This window comes from Thalassophryne amazonica, chromosome 3 (assembly GCF_902500255.1).
Source record: "Thalassophryne amazonica chromosome 3, fThaAma1.1, whole genome shotgun sequence".
Classification (NCBI taxonomy): Eukaryota; Metazoa; Chordata; class Actinopteri; order Batrachoidiformes; family Batrachoididae; genus Thalassophryne; species Thalassophryne amazonica.
The window spans coordinates 76643245-76668520 of record NC_047105.1 but is presented as its reverse complement, the minus strand read 5'-3'; the positions used below and the strand labels follow the sequence as shown (position 1 = coordinate 76668520).

The window sequence follows — 25276 nt, the reverse complement described above, 5'->3', positions numbered from 1 at the left end:
GAGGGACACATGCTGTCAGCACACATCAGAGGTGATTAAGTGTTTGACTAATTGTTGATAGTAACTTGGTATTTTGTTACGCAGTATATTTGAATTGTGATGAGAATTGTGCAGCTTGCTTCTCACTGCTGTGGCGTGCGGACAAGTGATCCTCCACCTGTTGTGAGAAGCTGCTCATTTGCATAAAGCTTAAAATACAGACCTGAATGTGTTGCTGATAGTGTGTGTCTTTTGAAGGATATTAGTTGTAACTACTGACTTACCTCACCTCTTCTATGCTTCGCAGAGAGTCGGTTTGTCGTGTCCACCTGGGGGGTGTTTGGCGGTGGTAGTGGGTCCAGGAGCGCCGGGCTTCGATCCTTTTGGGCGCTGGAGAGCGTGCCAGCCTTCACTCCACCAGAAGGACGCTATTTTAGTTTTTACACTCTATTATGCACCAGTGGGTGAAATAAATAAATTGTTTTTGTTATTGGAACCGCTTTCTGGTTATTTTTAGCGCTGGGTTCCGTCTGACGCAGGTCCGCTCCTCAACCCGCGTCGACACATAACAGGGGACCCAAGACTTCCCTTTCCCAGGCCACATTGACCACCTCCGACTGGGGGATGCCAAGGTGTTCCCAGGTCAATGTAGAGATATAAACCACCTAGTCCTGGGTTTTCCCAGGAGTGGCTCTACTCCGAGCTCCCCATGAATGACCGAGCTTCTCACCCTAGCTGTAAGATAGACACCAGCCACCCTCATAAGGAAACCCATTTCAGCCGCTTGTACCTGCGACTTAGTTCTTTCAGCCATGACCCAACCCTTATGACCATAGGTGAGGAATGAAGACTGACCAGTAGATGGAGAGCTTCACCTTTTGGCTCCGCTCCCTTTTCGTCACAACAGTACAGTAGAGTGAATGCAATACTGCCCCAGCTACACCGATTCTCCGGCCAATCTCATGCTCCATTGTCTGCCCACTCGTGAACAAGACTCTGAGGTACTTGAACTCTTTCACTTGGGGGAAGACTGCATTCTCTACCCGGAGTAGGCAATCTATCAGTTTTCTGCTGAGAACCATGGCTTCAGATTTAGAGGTGCTGATCCTCATCCCAGCCGCTTCACACTCGGCTGTGAACTGATCCAGTGAGTGCTGGAGGTCACAGGCCGATGAAGCCAACAGGACCACATCATCTGCAAAAAGCAGTGATGAGACCACCAAACTGGAAACCCTCCTCCCACCGACTACGCCTCGATATCCTGTCCATGAATATCACAGGATTGGTGACAAGGCGCAGCCCTGGCGGAGGCCACCCTCTACTGGAAAGGAGTCCCGACTTATTGCCGAGCACTCGAACACAATTCTCACTTTGTGAGTACAGAGATCAGATGGCCATGAGAAGGGACCCCCTCACTCCATACTCCCGCAGCACCTCCCACAGCATCTCCTGGGGTACCCGAACATATGCCTCCTCCTAGTCCACAAACGCATGTAGGGTGGATGGCCATACCAGGATCCTTGTGAAAGTGAAGAGCTGGTCAGTTGTTCCACCGCCCAGGCCAGAACCCACATTGTTTCTCTTCAGTCTGAGGTCAGCTAGCTGCTGAACCCTTCTTTCTGGCACTCTGGAGTAGACTTTACCAGGGAGGCTGAGTGGTGTGATGCCCTGTAATTGGCACACAGTCTCAGGGCCCCTTTTTAAAATATGGGGACCACCACCCCAGTTTGCCACTCCTTTGGCACTGTCCCAGACCTCCACACAATGTTGAAGACAAGTCTCATTCAAGACAGTCTCTCTGCATCAGTGACTTTCAACCTTTTTTGAGCCGCGGCACCCTTTTTATATTTACAAAATCCTGCGGCACACCACCAACCAAAATAATATTATAATGCTATTACCTCTGGTTTTGCGCAAAACCCAGATATCATTATTATTATTATTAATAGAAAATCGATACAGAAAACACCGCATTTCGAAAATCCTCAAGCATTTTGCGCTCTGATCTCAAGTAGGGCTGTCACGATTAGGAATTTCTGGAGACGATTAATTGTCAGACAAATAATTGCGATTGATGAATATATTGTCTATTTTTTTTTTTCCCCTTCTTTATATTGTACTATTGTAGTATAATTACACTACTTTGGAAGAACGTTTGGCTTCTGTGAGTGGAGAAACTGGGAATGGTGCAACATTTTTATTTTTATCTTCATTTTACATACAGTTCCAACTTTTTCTGAATTGTGGTTGTTTCTGATGCATTTCTGAAATTGTTTCTCCTTATCAGTCAAGTTTTGTGCTTAAACACTGCATTAAGCTCAAGATTGAACAAATAAATACCTTTGGAAAATAACAGCTGTTAAAGTTCAGAGTTCTCACCTGCTTTTTGTGATCTCTGCGTCTGAACATTTTTTTTTTGTTTTTTTTGTGGCTCAGTTCATTCATATATTCTCATTTTTTAAATATGTTTTTAAAGATATTTGACCATTTATTTCATCTCATGATCTCATAAATTCAGCATACGACGCGCACATGGTGTGAACAGGACGGTAACGGCAGAATCACACCTTTAGAGAAAAGTTCAGAGAGAAGTAAAGGCAGCTTCACGTTTCCGTTTTGTTAACGTTCACGCGGGTTAAAATCCTCTCTCTGCTCCGCGCTCGCTGCGCACTGAACCTGCATTCAGGAATCTCCCTCACTCACCCCCTCCCTCGCAGTCTGCAGCCTGTTAACTCTGCATGCGCGCACACACACACAGGCACAGACACACACACCGACAGCTCCGCATTTTAGACGGCTTTTGAAGAAGACGGCACTGTTTTAATCGGCCGTCAGCCTCCTGGTTATTGTCCCGCTTTAAGACGAGAGCGAGGCTGCAGCACGTTTGACGTCAGATTCTGTCGTTTTATGCTTTGTGGATAAAATAAATAATTCACGGTAATCACGAATATGAAAAATAATCGCGAATATGAAAAATACCCACGGCACCCCTGACGATCGATCACGGCACCCTAGGGTGCCGCGGCACCCCGGTTGAGAATCCCTGCTCTACATCCAGAGCCTTTAGCATTTCTAGACGGAACTCACTCTGGAGTTGTTTGACTACCTCAGTGACTTCCACCAGATTGATGATGATCCCACATCAGCTTCCAGCGCTGCCTCTACTATAGAGGGCACTCCGGTCTGATGCAGAAGTTCCTCAAAGTGTTTCTTCCAGTGCCGGATTACATCCTCAGCTGAGGTCAACAGAGTCCCATCCTTACTGTAGACAGCTTGGATGGTTCTCCGCTTCCCCTCCTGAAGCGCCTCACAGTTCGCCAGAAGCACCTTGGTGCCGACCGAAAGTCCTTCTCCATGGTTGCTCCAAACTCCTCCCACATCCAGTGCTTCGGGACTGTCAGTACCTTCCAACTGCCTCCGGGGTCCTCCGAGATAACATATCCCTGAAGGACTCCTTCTTCAGTCGGACAGCTTCCCTGACCACCGGTGAAATTATTATTATCATAAGTAGTATGAAAAAATGTTTTCATAAATGGACCTTTAATCTAAGGGTGTTGTGGGGCCCCCCACATCCACTTTCTGCCTGGATTCACCCCTGGTTTGCTGTCTGAGAAGGAAGAATGATAATGTGTATTTATGCAGAAAACAGGACCAGACTGAAGTGTAAGAAAGTTTTATCAGCATTTTTTACGTAATGTCATCCTCAGAAAGAGACTTTAGGTGCATTTGGGTGGGGAAAAAAAGCATTAGTATTTGTTGTTAACACGTTGTGGGGCTTCAACTGCTTTTAGCGAGGACACACAGCGGCTCAGAGTTTCAAAGGAAAAAACGAGTAAAAATACCTTTGTAAAACACGCTCAGAGACAACTGTTTTTTCAACTCCAAGCTGCTCCACAAAACCACAGATGAAGAACTTGCAGCACACTGAAAGTGGGCGAAGTGAGCAGTTCAGTTGAACCCCGACCTCTCCCTGCCCACGGACCAGTTTTAATGCTGCAATCAACCCACGATACAAAAATAATAGTAACACACAGTGACTTGGAGAAGTAAATTTAATCTGATTACTGATTTGGAAAGATTAACACGTTAGATTACTCGTTACTGAAAAAGTGGTCAGATTAGAGTAACGCATTACATGTTAAGTAATGCGTTACCGGTACCACTGCTCATAAACTGGGCATTTTCATTAGAAAGGTTGCCAAAAAAATCTCATTTGTGCTGTTAAACAAATGTTCAAGAAGATACACTTCCTTAAACACAGATTCTGAGGTATCACAAGTGGAAGAGAAAAGCCAGTGTGTGTGCCAAGCCTCCACGTGCATGCAGTGTACATTCATCAATGTGATTACTGTCTCTTGCCCTTACTTTCACTGCATGTGTCTGTTCGGGAAAGGACAGATTTTAATGGAAAATAATAGTACCAGTGTTGGTACATGCCTGATTAGTACAGTGGGAAATTACCCTTTTGATAGTTTGTAAGGATACTCTGGTGTATGACACTATACAGAAATCAGTTATTGTTACTTCTACCGTTAAGGGGAAAAAAACCCACTCAGCAAACCTCTCACTCTTGACCTCTTTCAACAGTGCACCAGGGTGTTGTCATACCAGGAAAACCAATGTTGCTCACAGTGCAGGCTTTCACATGACAGTGTTTCTGCAAAATCAGAATTGTTGTAGGACAAATTCTCTAACATCACTCTTTCAGCTTCTGACCACTGTGCCAATATAGAGGGTCACTAAAAGGCTAGACCTGTAAGTTGAGAACAAAACCTTAAATATCATTGACTGACAACTCTCAACTAATTTGACTAAAATGACTTGAAGACTAAATTATTTTTCATCAAAATACTTGTGTCCACATGTAAACAATCACTTACCTTACAGAAATGTATTTTTACTAAAAAATTCGTACTTGTAGCATCTTGAAAAGACACCATGTAGATCATGTTGTTGATTCAGCCTTTTGATACAGCTACATGTATAATATAGCAAAAATAATAAGCTACCACTTTTAATGTGTCATCAAATGATATTTTAAAAACATACATAATCCAATACAACAAAGTATTTTGCATTTTTGGAACTGATCATCAATATGAGATTGTTTCATTAATTTACAATTACGTAGTACGATATACTCCATACATCATCATTGTTATTACCTGTGTAGCAGAAAGCTGTACCAACATTCAACGTCCTAAGTGCATCAAGCAGAGGTCATGGAATTTCTTCAAAAGAAGAAATTCAACACAGCAAGGCCTGGTATATCTCCATGTGTCAAAGGGAGACCCTCCCAGCCAACGTGTCATAAACCCCCACCCTTTCTAGGATTTAAGATTCTCTAACGTGCATTCCTCACAGAGCTGTGAATTCCCTTATCAGCCCGAAACCAGATGTGCTAACTCCTTTCTCATAAAAAAAAAAACAGACCACAGAAAGACATATCTGCCTCCAATAGTCCTAGAAATATGTCTTTACAACAAGATTCCAGTAAGTACATCTCACTGAAAAATTGCCATCAACTTGTTGATCACAGTCCAGTTTTTCTGGTTAAAATCGACCCCAAATTGACAGAGTTCACATTTTGTGATGAAATCCAAAACCCAGTCCCTTCCAGTCCATGGAACAAGAGGGAAGGGCATGTAACAATTATGTACAGTGTTATAAAGTTTTAACCACGTTTAAAAAGTGCATTTTATTGTTGTAACAGAAAAAACATTTAACCTTACATGTGATATATATATATATATATATATATATATATATGTAGTATTTTGTGTTCTGATTATAGATTGTAGGAAGTTTATCAAGTGTGTTTTTCATATAATTGTGTTGTGTGGTATTTCCACGGAAAACCTTGTTTACAACCCCTGGCAATAATTATGGAATCACCGGCCTCGGAGGATGTTCATTCAGTTGTTTTATTTTATAGAAAAAAAGCAGATCACAGACATGACACAAAACTAAAGTCATTTCAAATGGCAACTTTCTGGCTTTAAGAAACACTATAAGAAATCAGGAAAAATAACTGTGGCAGTCAGTAACGGTTACTTTTTTAGACCAAGCAGAGGGAAAAAATTATGGACTCACTCAATTCTGTGGAATAAATTATGGAATCACCCTGTAAATTTTCATCCCCAAAACTAACACCTGCATCAGATCAGATCTGCACGTTAGTCTGCACCTAAAAAGGAGTGATCACACCTTGGAGAGCTGTTGTACCAAGTGGACTGATATGAATCATGGCTCCAACACGAGAGATGTCAATTGCAAAAGATGTTGGTTGTTCACAGTCAGCTGTGTGTAAACTCTGGACCAAATACAAACAACATGGGAAGGTTGTTAAAGGCAAACATACTGGTAGACCAAGGAAGATATCAAAGCGTCAAGACAGAAAACTTAAAGCAATATGTCTCAAAAATCGAAAATGCACAACAAATGAGGAACGAATGGGAGTAAACTGGAGTCAACGTCTGTGACAACTGTAAGAAACCGCCTAAAGGAGATGGGATTTACATACAGAAAAGCTGAATGAAAGCCATCATTAACACCTAAACAGAAAAAAACAAGGTTACAATGGGCTAAGGAAAAGCAATCATGGACTGTGGATGACTGGATGAAAGTCATATTCAGTGATGAATCTTGAATCTGCATTGGGCAAGGTGATGATGCTGGAACTTTTGTTTGGTGCCGTTCCAATGAGATTTATAAAGATGACTGCCTGAAGAGAACATGTAAATTTCCACAGTCATTGATGAGATGGGGCTGCATGTCAGGTAAAGGCACTGGGGAGATGGCTGTCATTACATCATCAATAAATGCACAAGTTTACGTTGATATTTTGGACACTTTTCTTATCCCATCAATTGAAAGGATGTTTGGGGATGATGAAATCATTTTTCAAGATGATAATGCATCTTGCCATAGAGCAAAAACCTTGCAAAAAGACACATAGGGTCAATGTCATGGCCTGCAAATAGTCCAGATCTTAATCCAATTGAAAATCTTTGGTGGAAGTTGAAGAAAATGGTCCATAACAAGGCTCCAACCTGCAAAGCTGATCTGGCAACAGCAATCAGAGAAAGTTGGAGCCAGATTGATGAAGAGTACTGTTTGTCACTCATTAAGTCCATGCCTCAGAGACTGCAAGCTGTTATAAAAGCCAGAGGTGGTGCAACAAAATACTAGTGATGTGTTGGAGCGTTCTTTTGTTTTTCATGATTCCATAATTTTTTTCCTCAGAATTGATTGATTCCATATTTTTTTCCCTCTGCTTGGTCTAAAAAAGTAACCATTACTGACTGCCACAATTTTCCTGATTTCTTATAGTGTTTCTTAAAGCCAGAAAGTTGCCATTTGAAATGACTAGTTTTGTGTCATGTCTGTGATCTGCTTTTTTTCTACAAAATTAAACAACTGAATGAATATCCTCCGAGGCCGGTGATTCCATAATTATTGCCAGGGGTTGTACTAGAGTTTTGCAATACAGGACTTGCTTGGTTTGTAAGCAGGAATTTAAGAATAACAGACGCTGATGTATTAGAAAACTAGACAAAGGAACAAAAAAGAAAACTACAGTACCCAGAATTCTTGGGGATGGAGCTTTTAACCCTTTAAAAGCAGGCACCCCCAGGGAATCGCTCGCTTGCTCTTCCACTCTTTCTCTTTGCTCTTCCTCTTACGCTCTCTTTTCTTGGGTCTCGAGACGTGGCCTAGCCGTCCAAAATTTTACGACCCTTTTGTCTACAACCATGTGTTGTGTTAATCTTGTTTGTGCACGCCAACAAGAAATCACCTTTTCTTTTTTTTCTACAGATAACTTTTTTGCGCAGGCGCGAAACGTACAGGCGCATTTAACTTCCTTTTGCAAGTTTTCAAATTAAAATCTTTTTTCTCCTTGAACTCCAGATTCATCTCACAAACATTTTTCTTACGAAGTCAACTATTTTTGTATTGAGTTTTGTGATTTGACCTAGCTTCGATGATGAAAGACAAATTTTTGTTTTGGCGAATAGAAAAATAAAGACACTTAAGCCTTTATTCTGACGGTCCCTGACTACAAGTGCTGCAGAGATAAAAACATCCAGGTCAGCTGAGACGTCAACAGCGATTTGAACCGCCGCTGCAAGTCACAGCCTAACAACGGAAAGCGTCCCCGGTAACCAACGAAACCGGGCAGGGTGACCAGCAGAGTCTCTTTGTCAAGGTCCCTGAAGCAGCTGTGTGACAGACGGATCATCGACTGAAAACGAGACGATTTCCAGCACATAACCTACGGAGACCGATCTGCACAGCGTCCAAGTAAATCCGGGCTATAGTGTCATAAAAACAGGGGATTTATTTAAATTCTATTCACCTTCATTAACAATATCTCCCGTTCATAAATACTGACGTAAATTCCCTGCTGATTAGGGCGAAATTCATTCTTAAACTCCCGCAACTAAACCAAATTATCTGAACGTCATACAATAATTGCTCAGTGAAATACATCATCCTCAGAGTGCTTACTGTGATATGTCCTGTTATTTATCTTCTGCCTGAGTTAAGTAAATATCTTAAATGTGTGAAGTTGTCTGTGATTTTGTATGGTTTTACAGAGGGGGTCGGACTTGACGTGGAACTTACTTACAGATTAGAGACTGATTTAATATTTCCTATTGACTGACCCTAAAATCAGCGATATTATAACCTTGTTATAATATCATTCAGTCATAGGTGGTGCCCCCAGTATTCGAGGTAAAATTATCCACAAGTGATAATTTCAAATATCCTAAAACACATATTATATTCTTCTGGATCCTGCTACACCTGTCAAGGCAAGGAGTTCACGGTATGCTTCCACTGCATTTGGCGGCACTCTATGGATATCCAGACTGTTGTCGCAAGCTAATGTTTTGTGGTGAGTACAAATGTTTAAAGCTGAACTCTGTGTTTTTCATTTGAATTGATGCAACTCTAGATGCCTACCCATTTCCACATTTTAAGAAGTGTTTTTCTTTGTGTGTGGTTTAGGTCAGTTGTACAACGTTGTGCCTTCTCTAAAGAATGGCCAATTGCTGACAGATGGATTTGATGTAAATACACCAGACAACTATGGGAGGACGTGCCTGCATGCAGCTGCCTGTGGAGGGTAACGTCCTGTAGACTTTGAATATGAATGCAAAGTTCCTGTAGACTTGAATATGAATGCAAAGTTCCTGTAGACTTTGAATATGAATGCAAAGTCTACAGTAGATAATTGAGAAGCTTGATTTGGATATAATGTTGACATTAACATAAATATAATGAGATGTTTTCTGGTCTTTAATGTTCCTTGTCATTTTTCAAGGCAAGTAATTAATCAACAAAAGCCTTGACTTTTGTAGCCATTACTGGTCAAATCACTCACTCTCAGTCCAGATTAAATATTATTTGAAAGCTTAAACAGTCACTGAGTGGTTCTCAGTTTTGACGTACAACCGTTGTGATAACTATATACTATTTTGTTCATCAGTAGTACTTAGCTACAAGTGTAGTATCACTTAATGACATTAGAAAACTTAATCTACTTTATTATTCAACTTCAATATTCCATACCTGTGCATCGTAGAGAAGCTTGAATCTTTGACTGGACTGGGTTGCTTGACGCGAGGACGTTTCGCTTCAAATCGCAGAAGCTTCCTCAGCTAAAATTCTTGCTCTGGTAGTCTGACTTCTGTCTGACCCTTGTCTAGAAGAACAAACAGAAGCCTCAAAAGCTGGAGTTTTAAACCTAACCAGACGCCTCCTACAGAGAGGCAGACTGCTATTGGCTAGTGATTAAACAATTGCTTTAATTAGCACCTATTGTGCTCTAGTTAGCACCCTCCTAATGACAGGGTAGCTGCCCCTCCTAACGATGGGACTGACGCCTCTCCTGATGACGTGAATGACCGATTACCATGAACAAAAGACTGAAACTGCTTTGATCTGAGTACCCCATTGTAGACAGGGGACAAAGCGTGTCTCAGACCCCCTCCCCGGTTAAGGCTGCGTTTCAGCTGTTTCACATAGAATACCTCCTTCACCCTCTCTCTTAGCCAGAGAGAAGAAATGGTTTTCTGTTCTTGTTTGCTTTGTTGGAAAGGATGTATGATAAGCATACAGTTCTACAGAAAACATTTCTTGTTGTCTATGCTGGAAGTTCACTCTGTCAGTGCATGCATGCATCCATCCGTGCTGCTTTGCTTTGTCAGAAAGGATGTATGATAAGCATACAGTTCTACAGAAAACATTTCTTGTTGTCTATGCTGGAGGTGCCTGTCAGTGCATGCATGCATCCATCCGTGCTGCTTTGCTTTCAACACTATAACGTATTCATATCAATTTTTTCCAAAATTGGTATGAATAATCATGTTATATGTTTCCTCACGCTATGAACATTTGGTCCATTTATCAAGCACAATTTTTTTTTTTTTTTTTTTTTTTTTACAACAGACTCACTTCAAACAGTGTGGACTCTATTTATTACATTGTTGTTGAACAATGTTTATAAGTTCTGTCTGAAACTTAGGCTATATGCATGATCATATACTGTTTTCCCCAACGTATGAACCTTTGGACCATATAGAGCTGTGCTCCATCTGCATGTATGTAATGGATTATAAGTGTGACTTATATGTGAATGCTTCAGCTACTACCAGCAGGAGATGCTCACCTATGAGCTGCCTTGATTTATAAATGTTTGCCAACTGTCAAACACATTTATGAGGCACAATTTTAACCTTTATTATTTATTGACAGAAATGTTGACTGTCTCAACTTGTTGCTAAATAGTGGTGCTGAACTGAGTTTGAAAGATAATTTGGGAAGGTAAGCAGAACTGATCAGCTTGAATTAGAAATTGATGGAAACACGATGAACAGGAGGTTGAGTTTGCTTGTTTTCTGCTGCATATTCCAGAGCTCCTTTGCACTACGGTGCAGCCAGTGCAAGCAGCCAATGTACAATCGCTCTGGTGAGAGCTGGTGGTGAGGTCAATGAGCAAGATGTGACAGGCTGCACCCCTCTGCACTACGCCGCTGCTTCACACACTTGCTGTAGGTACGAGACGACACAAACTTAAATTTTTTTTAGCAGTTATTTAGAAATAAGAATCTAGTGGTTGCACATTGACAGTCCTGACTTCATTCAAGCAGCTTTTAAAAAGTTGTTCTTTCTTTCCTGTCTTTCCACAGAGGGGACTCTGAGCATGAGTACAATATGGAAACGCAGCAGGAGGCCTCTCTGTGAGTCATAAAACACCCTTACAGTGTCTTTAAAAATGTATTGGGCTCGTTGGTATTTCACACATTTTAGGGGATTTTCTTTCACCAAAACATCAAATCTAGACTTGCATCTCAGATGTACCTTCGGGCAATTGTAGCTGAACTTTCAGGTCTTCTTTTTATGAAAATCCTCTTCTATACCACTTCATCATGAAGCTGTATAAGTGGAGATACAAAAGGCAAAATATGAACTATGTACCATTTCTCCAGTTACAGCCACAGAAGCCTGTAACTTCTTCTGGGTTGTCTGGGTGTCTTGGTGGCTTTCCTCACTCTTTTCCTTCTTGCACAGTCGCTCAGTTTTTGAGAACTGTCTACTCAACACAGATTTACCATAGAGTGCCATACTGTTTGTATTTCTTCATAATTTATGTAAATAAAGTTCAAGACATATTCATTGACTTGGAAATGTTCATGTATCCATCCCCTGACTTGTCTGAAGAAAATTGGCAATAAAACTGATTATTTACAGGCATTATACCAAAGGGGCTGATTACTTATGCAACCCATCATCTTGGCTTTTATATTTTTAATTAATTTATATCAAGTTGTAGAGATTTGCTTTGAGTTTGAGTTTAATTTTACACTCAACAAAAATATAAACGCAACACTTTTGGTTTTGCTCCCATTTTGTATGAGATGAACTCAAAGATCTAAAACTTTTCCACATACACAATATCACCATTTCCCTCAAATATTGTTCACAAACCAGTCTAAATCTGTGATAGTGAGCACTTCTCCTTTGCTGAGATAATCCATCCCACCTCACAGGTGTGCCATATCAAGATGCTGATTAGACACCATGATTAGTGCACAGGTGTGCCTTAGACTGTCCACAATAAAAGGCCACTCTGAAAGGTGCAGTCTTATCACACAGCACAATGCCACAGATGTCGCAAGATTTGAGGGAGCGTGCAATTGGCATGCTGACAGCAGGAATGTCAACCAGAGCTGTTGCTCGTGTATTGAATGTTCATTTCTCTACCATAAGCTGTCTCCAAAGGCGTTTCAGAGAATTTGGCAGTACATCCAACCAGCCTCACAACCGCAGACCACTTGTAACCACACCAGCCCAGGACCTCCACATCCAGCATGTTCACCTCCAAGATCGTCTGAGACCAGCCACTCGGACAGCTGCTGGAACAATCGGTTTGCATAACCAAAGAATTTCTGCACAAACTGTCAGAAACCGTCTCAGGGAAGCTCATCTGCATGCTCGTCGTCCTCATCGGGGTCTCGACCTGACTCCAGTTCGTCGTCGTAACCGACTTGAGTGGGCAGATGCTCACATTCGCTGGCGTTTGGCACGTTGGAGAGGTGTTCTCTTCACGGATGAATCCCGGTTCACACTGTCCAGGGCAGATGGCAGACAGCGTGTGTGGTGTCGTGTGGGTGAGCGGTTTTCTGATGTCAGTGTTGTGGATCGAGTGGCCCATGGTGGCGGTGGGGTTATGGTATGGGCAGGCGTCTGTTATGGACGAAGAACACAGGTGCATTTTATTGATGGCATTTTGAATGCACAGAGATACTGTGACGAGATCCTGAGGCCCATTGTTGTGCCATACTGTACATCCCAGAACATCACCTCATGTTGCAGCAGGATAATGCACGGCCCCATGTTGCAAGGATCTGTACACAATTCTTGGACGCTGAAAATGTCCCAGTTCTTGCATGGCCGGCATACTCACCGGACATGTCACCCATTGAGCATGTTTGGGATGCTCTGGACCGGCGTATACGACAGCGTGTACGAGTTCCTGCCAATATCCAGCAACTTCGCACAGCCATTGAAGAGGAGTGGACCAACATTCCACAGGCCACAATTGACAACCTGATCAACTCTATGCGAAGGAGATGTGTTGCACTGCAAGAGGCAAATGGTGGTCACACCAGATACTGACTGGACCCCCCCCCCCCCCCCCCAATAAAACAAAACTGCACCTTTCAGAGTGGCCTTTTATTGTGGACAGTCTAAGGCACACCTGTGCACTAATCATGGTGTCTAATCAGCATCTTGGTATGGCACACCTGTGGGGTGGGATGGATTATCTCAAGAAAGAAGTGCTCACTATCACAGATTTAGACTGGTTTGTGAACAATATTTGAGGGAAATGGTGATATTGTGTATGTGGAAAAAGTTTTAGATCTTTGAGTTCATCTCATACAAAATGGGAGCAAAACCAAAAGTGTTGCATTTATATTTTTGTTGAGTGTAGATAAAATATTTTGAGATCATTTTAGAAATTTTATATTGAGAAGCCTGATCTACTTTATGTACAGTATTTGAAATGGCATAAACAAATTAAAATGTGTGAAATACCAAGTGGCCGAGTACTTTTTCAAGGCACTGTAAATAAGTAAAATAACATAAATGTCTTTATTCATTAAATAAACTGTGTTGTGATATCATCACAACATGTGCCAACAACTTCAGAAGTAATTGGACAGTGATGTAATTTTGCCTTGGTATATGTTCAGAATGGAGGTGAAATGAAACCGTAAGAATGTGTTTGTTAAACCCCATGAATTAATAGTAAACGTCTATACTACAAAAATATTGCATTAACCATTTAGGCATTACAGAGATTATACACATTCCTTCCATTTTCAGAGCCCATAAGTAACTGGGCAAACTATCAGGATTATTGTTACTACAAATCACTACTCAGTTTTCATTCAATGAGTCAGAGGATGATGCATAAACATGTCCAAGTCACTGAGTATGTTTTGGAATTAATTTACATCAGTGATTAAGAAATGCAAACAGTATGGAGCTGTATGATAAATCTGTGTGGAGTATGCAGTTCTCAAAAACTGAGTGAACAGCCAATGCAGAGGCCAGTGAGTGAAGCCATCAAAACAAGGTTGGAGGAGCTATACCCTGTTGTGGCTGTGGTTGGATAAACTATGCAGCTCAACTTTTGTCTGTTACATCATCAGTTATACAGCTTTATGATGGAATAGCAGAGAAAGATTTTCTTATAAAGATGCCAGGGGGTAGATGGGTGACTCGAGCCTAGCTTTGATCTGTTTTCTTGTATGAACATCTGTAATTTTAAAAGTTAAATATTAGAACAATGTATTCACGTGCCTTTTTCATCTATTTCAAGACAAAGATAACCCAGGCTCTTATATTCTTTCCTCTGTGCCTGCAGGTGTTTGAATTACTTGCTGGACAATGGAGGAAACCCAACTGTGAAGAATACAAAGGGTTACAGTGCTGTCCATTATGCAGCAGCTCATGGCAACAAACAGCATCTGGAAATGGTCAGTAGTATCTTAGTTTTCAAACCATTGATTCTTTTCTTTTTTTATTATTATTATTATTTCGTTCCTGGCCGAGTCTAATTTAAGTTTTCAATGATTACTCTTTTAGCTGTTGGAGATTTCTTTCAATTGTCTAGAAGAGGTTGAAAGCAATATTCCAGTCAGTCCTTTGCACTTAGCTGTGAGTACTGTAAATATCACAAATCATTTTTCTTTTTATACTAAGGCGAACAGAACAACCTGGGATTGATTTCACTTTCTTCTACTATTAATATACATTGCACTACTTCAGGCTTACTACGGACACTGTGAAGCACTGCATTTACTATCTGAGACATTAGTGAGTTTGGATGTGCGGGATGTTGAAGGAAGGACTGCCCTCCACCTCGCAGCTGAGAAAGGGTTCGCCCTGTGTGTGGACATGTTGTTGAAACACAAAGCCTGCTACACACTGAAGGACTACAAACACAAACGGACTCCTCTCCATGCTGCAGGTATGTCTTCATGGGATCTCTGGACATGTTGAGGCACAAATAGGACAAGGCCTGGAAACATATGCATTTGGTTTTAGTGCCTTGTTTGTTGACAAAGCATTTATGAATTTTTATTGTTTCAACCGTGTGTGTGTGTGTGTGTGTGTGTGTGTGTGTGTGTGTGTGTCACTGAAGGACTGCAAGATGCAGCACATAATACAGTCTACATTTGATTGAAGAAAAAAATATAAGTTTCTGTTCAGCATAAATACGGGGGATAAAGGGGAAAAAGAGTGTGTGTGCAAAAGTAAAAATACCAAGGTGTTGTATGTGTACCGCCTCCCTTTCTGCTCGGGGCAGTGTGGTAGAACAGTGTTTAGCACTTGTGTTTCACAGCAAACAGGTCTTGGGTTCAAGCCCACCACTGCCCAGTTCCTTTCTGTGTGGAATTTGCATGCACTCCCTATGCCTGCATGGTTTATCTCTGGGCACTTTAAGTTCTGTCTGAGTGTAGAACTGAAGTTGCACTAGGAAGTACATCCAGTGTAAAACTTGTGCTAAATCTGTGGCTACACTAGTAGCTTACCACCACCAATGTGTGTGAATGTGCGAGTAAATGAATAATGCAACTCATAAAGCACTTTGGGTGTCTTGAAAAATGCTCTATAAATCTGTCATCATTATCACTCACTCATCATCACTCACTCTCATCTTCAACCGCTTATCTGGACTGGGGGATCCCGAGGCATTCCCAGGCCAGTGTGGAGATATAATCTCTCCACCTAGTCCTGGATCTTCTCCGGGGTCTCCTCCCAGGTGGACGTGCTTGGAACACCTCCCTAGGGAAGAGCCCAGGGGTCATCCTTACCAGATGCCCAAACCACCTCAGCTGGCTCCTTTCAACGCGAAGAAGCAGCGGCTCTATTCCGAGCTCCCCACGGATGACTGAACTTCTCACCTCTAAGGGAGACACCACCCACCCTCCTAAGGAAGCCCATTTTAGCCCCTTGTACCCGCAATCTAGTTCTTTCGATCATGACCCAACCCTGATGACCATAGTTGAGAGTAGGAACGAAGATTGACCAGTGGATTGAGAGCTTCACCTTTGGCTCAGCTCCCTTCTCATCACAACAGTACAGTAAAGCAAATGTAATCCCGCCCCTGCTGCGCCGATTCTTGGGCCAATCTCACACTCCATTGTCCCCTCACTTGTGAACAAGATCCAGAGGTACTTGAACTCCTTCACTTGGGGCAAGACCTCATTCCCTACCCGGAATAGGCATTCCATCAGTTTCCTGCTGAGAACTATGGCCTCAGATTTAGAGGTGCTGATCCTCATCGCAGCCGCTTCACACTCAGCTGCAAATCGATCCAGTGAGTGTTGGAGGTCACATGCTGATGATGCCAACAGGACCACATCATCTGCAAAAAGCAGTGGTGAGACCCTGAGCCCACCAAACTGGAAACCCCCCTCCCCGACTACGCCTCGATATCCTGTCCATGAATATCATAAACAGGATTGGTAACAAGGTGCAGCCCTGGCGGAGGTCAACCCCCATCGGAAACAAGTACAACTTACTGCCGAGCACTCGAACATAGCTCTCGCTTTGTGAGTATAGAGATTGGATGGCCCTGAGGAGGGGCTCCCTCACTCCATACTCCCACAGCACCTCCCACAGTATTTCCCAGGGTACCCAATCATACGCCTTCTCCAAGTCCACAAAACACATGTAGACTGGGTGGGCATACTCCCAGGCTCCCTCCAGAATCCTTGTGAGAGTGAAGAGCTGGTCGGTTGTTCCACGACCACATCATCATCATTATTATTATTATTATTATTATTATAAATCAAGATACAGTTCTGTACCACAGCTATAGTGGGGACCATGAGCAAATGGTATTACCTGAAATTAAGAAAAAGAAACAGCTGTATGTGACACAAAGGTGGCAATGGGAAAAAAGCTGAAGTGTAAAACTGGACAGTCAGCTGCATGAGGAATGTCCGCTTCTTGGCCTTCTTGGAGGTCCTGGCTGGAGTTTTGCATGGGGTTCCAGTGGGGAAATGCATTGCTCGGCGGGAGGACTTCAATGCCCACATGGGCAGTGACAGAGACACCTGGAGAGTCGTGATTGGGAGGAACGGGCTCCCTAATCTAAACCTGAGCGGTTGTCTGTGATTGGACTTCTGTGCTAGTCATGGACTATCCATAATGAACACCATGTTCGAACATAAGAATGCTCATAAGTGTACATGGTACTAGAGCACCCTAGTCCAGATGTCATTGATCGATTTTTATGATCTTATCATCTGATCTGAGGCCGTGTGTTCTGGACACTCAGGTGAAGAGAGGAGCAGAGCTGTCAACTGATTACCATCTGGTGGTGAGTTGGATCAGAGGATGGGGGAGGACTTGGGGCAGACCTGGTAATCTCAAACGGATAGTACGAGTGAACTGGAAACATCTGGAGGAGCCCACTGTCTGAGAGATCTTTTAATGCACACCTCCAACAGAGCTTTTCTGCCATCCCTGTGGAGGTTGGGGGCAAAGTTTCCATTGCTGAAGCTGAACTGAAGGTCTTGGGTACCTCATAGGGTGGTTACCCTGGAACACCGTGGTGGACACAAGTGTGTCAGAGAAGCCGTTCGACTTAAGAAGGAGTCTTTCTGGGATATGTTATCTCGGAGGACTCCAGATGCAGTTGCAAGTAACCAGCAGGCCCAAGGGGTAGCAGCAGTTGTTGTGTGGGAGGCAAAACAGTGAGTGTGGGAGGAGTTTGGAGGAACCATGGAGAAGGACTTCTGGTCGGCACCAAGGTGCTTCTGGAAGACCGTGCAGCACCTCAGGAGAGGAAAATGGGGAACCATCCAAGCTGTATACAATAAGGATGTGACTCTGTTGACCTCAACTGAGGAGGTAATCAGTTGCTGGAAGGAACACTTTGAGGAAATCCTGCATCAGACTGGAGCACCCTCTGTAGTAGAGGCAGAGCTGGAATCTGATGAGGGATCATCATCAATTACCCTGGTGGAAGTCACTGAGGTTGTCAAACAACTCCGCAGTGGCAAAGCCCTAGGGGTTGATGAGATCTGAATAGAATAGAATAGAATTTATTATTATCATTGTACATGACACCAGAAAAAAATACTGTGCATGACAATGAAATTAAAAGCAATCTATTAAAAGCACATTTAAAATAAATAAATAGAATAAATAAATAACCCTAAAAATTCTATATAAAACCTAGTTAAAACACTCAATCACAATCATAAAATGGCAGGACCAGCAGCATTCAGTGCACAAATAGCTCTTCCCACAAAACTATTTTTAAGTCTGTTTGTTCTGGCCTTAAGTGCCCTGTATCATCTGCCTGATGGCAATAATTCAAACAAATATTGTCCAGGATGGGAGGGGTCTCTGATTATAGTCCTTGCCTTCCTGAGACTACAACTTGTATACAGTTCCTCTAATGAAGGCAGGAGACATCTTCTGGGCTGTGGTGACGACCCTCTGGAGAGCTTTCCTGTCTGTGACTGTGCAGCTGGAAAACCTCACACACAGACAGTAGGTCAAAATGCTGTCTATGGAGCAGCGATAGAAAGACACCAGCAGTCTCAGTGGCAGATGGTTATTCCTGAGAACCCTCAGGAAATAAGAGTCTCTGCTGTGCCTTCTTGATGGTAGCCATAGTATTTGTGCTCCAAGTCAGGTCGTCTCTCAAATACATGCCCAGAAAATGAACTTCAGAGACCCACTCGACACAGTCCCCATCGATGACCAGTGGCTGGATGACTGTTTTCCTCCTTCTATAGTCCACCACCATCATCTTTGTCTTTGAGGTGTTGAGGATCAAATTGTTCTCCCTACACCAGACCGACATCCGCTGCACCTCCTCTCTATAGGTGGACTCAGCCTCACCAGAAATGAGTCCCACCACAGTAGTGTCATCAGCAAACTTAATGATATTGTTGCTGAAGTGAGAGGGGGTGCAGTCATAGGTGTAGAAGCTGTAGAGCAAAGGACTCAGCACGCAGCCCTGAGGGGAGCCGGTGCTGAGGCTAATGGCCGAAGAGATGTGAGGGCCAACTCTCACCCTCTGAGAGCGGTCTGTGAGGAAGTCCAAGATTCACCAGCAAATGGAGTGGGACACCCCCAGGTCCAACAACTTAATCACCAGTCTGCTTGGAAGGATACTATTAAATGCTGAGCTAAAGTCCACAAAGAGCAGCCTCACATAGCTCCCCTGCTGCTCCAGATGGGTCAGAACAGCATGTAGAGCCATAATGATGGCATCCTCCGTGGACCTGCTCACACAATAAGCAAACTGGTGAGGGTCAAACCCAGGGGGAAGGCAGGAGATGATGTAGGTCTGGACTAACTTTTTGAAGCACTTCATAATAATTGGAGTTAGTGCCACCGGGTGATAGTCATTCAGATCACTGATCCTGGTCTTCTTAGGGAGGGTAACAATAATAGAGGACTTCAGGCGGGGGGGGGACAGCAGCCTGGCTCAGAGACTGGTTGAAAATGTTTGTAAACACACCAGCTAACTGAGCTGCACATTCCCTCAACACCTGTCCCGAGACGCTGTCCGGACTCGCAGCTTTCCTTGAATTCACCCCCCTCAACACCCTCCTCACCTCCTGTTCCTCCAGTGTGAGGACGTGGCTGTTGAGGGCATTTGAGGGGACGACGACTGTCTCTGGTGGCTGCACCTCAAAACGGGCAAAGAAGCTATTGAGGTTCTCTGCCAGTGAGGCATCGCTGTAGTCTGCCAACAGGGTGCTGGGTCGGTGGTTCGTAATGTGCTGAACACCCTGCCACACCCGCCGAGAGTCCTGACTCTGGAAGCAGTCCTCTGTTCGCCTCCTATGAGCTGTCTTGGCATGTCTGATCCTCTTCTTCAGGTTGGCTTTGGCGGCGCTGTACAGCCCCATTACCACACCTGAAGGCGGCGTTCCTCTCCTGGAGCAGGTTCCGCACCTCCCGAGTCATCCAAGGCTTTGTGTTGGGATAAACACGGATGTACTTATCCACAGTAACCATGTCGGTGCAGAACCTGATATATCCCAAGACAGCTGCTGTATACTGCTCCAAGTCCTCATGTTCAGAAACAGACCAGTTTGTGGACTCAAAGCAGTCCTGGAGTTGTTTAATAGCACCATCAGGCCAGATTTTAACAGGTCTGGATATCACAGGAGCACTTTTCCTGAGGGGGATGTATGCTGGCCTCACAAGCAGGGACATGTGATCTGACTGGCCAAGGTGGGGTAGAGGTTTCACTCTGAAGCCCTTTTTGATGTTAGAATACACCTTGCCCAGTATGTTGTCTCCCCTCGTTGGACACTTAACATGCTGATGGAATTTTGGGAGAACAGTGTTTAAATCAGCATGATTAAAATCACCTGCTATGATGTGGACAGCCTCAGTGTATGTGGTTTGTTGTTTGCTGATTGTGTCATGTAGCCGCTCGAGGGCAGAGCCAGAGTCAGCACCAGGTGGAATGTAAACAGCCATAATCATGACAGCTGTGAATTCACGGTGCAAGTAAAAGGGTCTGCATTTTACAGACATGAACTCCAAATCTGCTCTTACCGGAGGCCTGTGTTCTGTCATGACGATGTGCTGTGTAGCCTGCTAGCTCGATAGCTTCGTCCGGGATGGATGACTGGAGCCAGGTCTCAGTGAGAAGCAGCATACAGCACTCCCTCACGAGTCTGTTCTTACACACAAGCATCCTCAGCTCATCCATCTTATTCCCCAGTGATCTCACGTTGGCAAGAAAAACACTGGGGAGCGGCGGTCTATACGGCCGTTTCCATAACCTCACCAGGACTCCAGCTCGACAGCCGCATTTCTTCCTCCTCTCCCGATGCCGCGTGCGGCGCCTGCCATCGGGGATGGTAATCCACGGAGCACCCGGAACTCTGGCGATGTCCTCCAAAATGTTATGAGAGCGGAGAAACTGGGCTGTAATCGTCTGTTTACTGCTTAATCCAATCTGCAGGAGCTGAAGTCTGGTGTACATGATGCTCACCCAATGAAATGACCAAAAAAAAAACAACCAAAACCCACACACAAACACACTTGCACTTAAAAGTGACCGCAAGCCGCTGCGTCTTGAACGCGCCACCATCAGTTGGAAAAAAAAAATGTCCAGAAATGCTAAAGGATCTGGATGTAGAGGGATTGTCTTGGGTGAGACTTCTCTTCAACATTGTGTGGAGGTCTGGGACAGTGCCAAAGGAGTGGCAAACTGGGGTGCTGGTCCCCAGATTTTAAAAAGGGGACCAGACAGTGTGTGCCAAAGACAGGGGCATCACACTTAGGGCTGAAACGATTAGTCATGTAACTCGAATAATTCGATTACAAAAAATGTTTGAGGCAAATTCTGTGCCTCGAAGCTTCATTTAATGTTGTAGTACATATGCCAGGCTGGTGTGTAGCGCTGCAACATCCCCAGAAAAAAAAAACAAACAAACACAAGACTGGAGCATAACAGCTAATCAAATTATCAACAATAGCTACACCTTTCCAACACAACACACAAAGTAAATAAAGCCTTTCAAGAGAAAGACGATCCACATTGATCATCTGAAATAGACCTACTGTGCATTTAAAGCAAAGCAGTGTGTTTGTCTATTTTTAAAAAACTCACGGTCCGCTCTAAATGGGGAGTGACTATTCGCCCGGCGGCCAGCTGCTGTCTTTCTGTCCGGTGTGAGGGGAGCCCCTCACACAGTTGCAGCTCCGTTCCCGGCCACACAGTTTCTGAAAGAAGATCCTCTCAGCAAATTTCCACTCTTTCAACTGTGTTTTGCTCAGACTCGCACTGAGTGTTTTACTTTTTAATTTTTGCTTTTTTGGGCAACACACAACGCTTCACAAACACTGTAACTTAAATAAAATAAAATAAAAAACTGTGTTCAATGTTCAACCTTCAGCTGAAATGCATCTGCTGAATCGTAGAGAAAGAGGGATTAAAAAAAATCACGCAGGGACCCTGTCCACCAACATAAATAAAAAAAAACTTAAAAATGGTTAATAAAACAAAACAGAAAGACGGATCCCATCGCCATTTCAGCAAAATGTCAAGACTTTGGCACAGCGACATTGTGCCTTTGCTTAGTAGGGAGAGCCCTGGATGCAAAAGTACTTTTTATCCAATTACTTGATTAATCGCCAGAATAATCAATAGAATACTCGATTACTAAAATAATCGATAGCTGCAGCCCTAATCACACTACTCAGCCTCCCTAGTAAAGTCTACTCCAGAGTGCCGAAAGGAGGGTTCAGCTGATAGTCGAACCTCATATTAAAGAGAAACAATGCGGGTTCTGTCCTGGGCGGTGGAACAACTGATCAGATCTTCACTCTCTCAAGGATCCTGGAGGGGGCTTGGGAGTATGCCCATCCACTCTCCATGTGTTTTGTGGACTCGGAGAAGCCATATGTTCGGGTACCCCAGGAGATGCTGTGGGAGGTGCTGCAGGAGTATGGAGTGAGGAGGTCCCTTCTCAGAGCCATCTGATCTCTGTACTCACAAAGCGAGAGCTGTGTTCGGGTGCTCGGCAGTAAGTCAGACTCCTTTCCAGTGGAGGTTGGCCTCCACCAGTGTTGCGCATTTTCACCAATCCTGTTTGTGATATTCATGGACAGGATATTGAGGTGTAGTCTGGGGAAAAGAGTCTTCAGTTTTGATGGGCTGAGTCTCGTCACTGTTTTTTTTGCAATTGATATGGTTATGGTTAAGGTTAGGGTTGGGGGTATTAGTAGGGTTAGTAATAGTGAGTTTAAAAAAAAGGCTGCGTCTGTGGGTCCAGTACTGGTCAAGTAGGTGCTCTGCTATTGACACGGGAACATTTCCGTGACTCTAGTGGATTTATTATTGGTCCGGAAAATGATTTCCATACCCATACCAATAATACCATACCTACCGATCATGCAATTGGCTTGTATGAAGCCAAATGACATAATGCAATCATCCGATGTTGCTCACTTATGGACAGGTATGGAAGAGCACATTATTACCCATATTGACACGGAAATCCTCTTGCTGTACCTTTTATTCACGCTCTGAAGGTAAGGGAAAATATGTTGTATCTTTAAGTAGCGGACTATGGCTGCAGCTCTCCGGCTGGAGGGAGAGAGAGAGTGGGTGAAGTGCAGCACGACGTCGGCGGAAGGCAGGCTAACTAGCTGTGAGCTAAGCTAAGAAGCAACTTAAAGTGGGCAACTTGGAGCGAAAACAGTTTTCAACAGGCCAGAATAAAGGGAGTTTACAAAACAAATTTATTAACTACTAATAAGGTCCATTTCTGCATATTTGAGCTCCATCTTGGTTGTTTCCAGTAGGTTTTGCCCTGGCACTCTCTGTGCATACACCTGTATGCTTCTAGTGTTACGCTTGTATAGTTGCACATGATTTTTCTCCTGATATGCCCCGATCGCAGCTTCCAATTCACTTAATGTGCCAGACTTTGCCTTCACTTCTAAACAAGGCGGTAACATGACTGCGCATGCGCAAATATTCCTGTAGCCTTTCACGGAAGTGGTATTGATACGGTACTGTATCAATAATTACCGTTCCTATTGGGTCGGTACCGTCCCTATAGACACTCCATTAAAAAAAAAAAAAATCACAAAAATGTGAATCATTTCATGACGGGAGCACTAAAAAAATCGTGAGACTGGGTTGGGATATCTGTTTATGTTTGTTCCATTTCAGCCCTGAGTGTTGTGTACAAAACTTTAATCTAGGGAGATTAATTTGACTATCATAGCAAAGAAATAGGACCATGTTACCTAGTCAAACAGGTGTCATATTCAGACAACTACAGGGTCACTCAGGTTAGGCTTGGAATGGTATATTGTATTTAAGACACATTTAAAAAAGAAATTTTTTTTTTTTTTTCCAGTCAGAAACAAAACACATCAAAAACATCTTCAAAGGTACAAGGACAACTAAAGAGAAAACAAATGTGCTGTACCTCGGATCATTCATGAACATCCAATCCCAACATACCAACCACAGGCCCCACGAAACAATAATGATTAAAAAAAAACACACACACAATGCATCTGTGACATCCATGAGATCTTTCAGCCATAAATAAATGGATGAGGGACGCAAAGGTTTCCAGATAATATATAATATATAATATATATAATATTCTGAGTCATGCTATCAGTGACGTAAAGGCAATTACATCCACCTGCAAGTTAATAAAGAACACAGTGGGGACTCCAGGAACTCCAAAAATAGCAATCAGCTGACAATGCTCCAGCCTGACTCCAAGAACGTACGAGATAACATCAAAAAAAGAAATCCAATATGGTTAAAGTTTGGGGCAAAGAAAATCATGAGACTTAAATCACAGGGAGAGGAGTTATATCTATCACACAGATCAGGACCATTGGGATAAACTTTGGATAATTTGGACTTTGATAAATGCAACCTGTGTAGTACTTTAAATTGAATTAGGGAAAGCTTTGTACAAGATAATAACGTACAAATTCTGTCTACAGCCTTATCCCAGAAACCTTGTTGCCAGTTATAAATAATTTTATTGACTGAATGATTGTCCATTGAAAGAACAAGATTACATATCCGTGATATAAGAGCTTTCTTATGGGGCACAAGTTCAAAGAGGTCCTGCCAAGGATGTTTAGGGGGCTGAGTGGGGAACTCTGGAAAAATAGTAGATGCACAATATGTAATTTGAAAAAAATTAAATAAATGAGATGAGGGCAAGCCATATAAGGAAGACATAGTAAAATTAAGAAAGTAGAGCTGGGCAATGATTAAAAATTTTAATCACGATTAATTGCATCATTTCCATGATTAATTGCGATTAATCGCATTGTTATATGAAAAATCCAAAAATGAACTCAAGTAGTGTACAGCACAATTTTATTTTAAATGTTCTGCCATATGAGCGAAAGTGCCATAACGTTTGTTCTGCAAGCACTTAACAACAGTGTTTTGTTTATGCAGTTGCAGTTAAATAAAAATAAATTGTGGTTACCCAGTGATGTCCATTCATCCCCAGTGAGAACAGTAGCGGGTGCACATTGTAAAGTTGTGGCTTTTGCAGTCCTCTTCTTTATGGTGCATTGTGAGGGAATCTCATACGTGCCATCATTTGTTGCAATTCTCAGAATGTCTCTCAGCCCGACGTCCTCCACAGCACTAATCGGCCTGCAGTCTGTAGCATTCCATTTTGCTGTCGCATTTGCGAGCTTCTCTTGCCTTTGTTTATCAATGGTT

At 43.0% G+C, this 25276-nt stretch overlaps 1 protein-coding gene and 1 long non-coding RNA gene across 7 annotated transcripts in view; one reads left to right on the top strand and one right to left on the bottom strand.

Annotated features, from left to right (window-relative positions):
* Positions 1-25276, top strand: part of ankrd52b (ankyrin repeat domain 52b) — a 118962-nt gene that overhangs the window by 56684 nt on the left and 37002 nt on the right. For 2 of the 6 annotated variants that reach the window (XR_004559616.1, XM_034166854.1), the window contains exons 11-18: positions 8799-8881; positions 8995-9112; positions 10744-10812; positions 10903-11043; positions 11178-11228; positions 14423-14534; positions 14644-14715; positions 14827-15028. Coding sequence is in view for 4 of the 6 variants with exons in the window: in XM_034166854.1 (XP_034022745.1) it covers positions 8799-8881; positions 8995-9112; positions 10744-10812; positions 10903-11043; positions 11178-11228; positions 14423-14534; positions 14644-14715; positions 14827-15028 (848 nt within the window). In the remaining 2 variants the exon portion in view is untranslated. Of the gene's footprint in view, positions 1-8798; positions 8882-8994; positions 9113-10743; positions 10813-10902; positions 11044-11177; positions 11229-14422; positions 14535-14643; positions 14716-14826; positions 15029-15202; positions 15692-25276 lie in introns of those variants that run through there. The other 4 variants (XM_034166856.1, XM_034166855.1, XR_004559617.1 and 1 more) reach the window with 4 other exon arrangements.
* LOC117507094 lies at positions 2569-18989 on the bottom strand. The gene is made up of 4 exons (XR_004559618.1): positions 18491-18989; positions 11018-11024; positions 6375-6380; positions 2569-2580 (listed from the first exon to the last, which is right to left on the bottom strand). It is a non-coding gene; the product is annotated as an uncharacterized LOC117507094 (long non-coding RNA).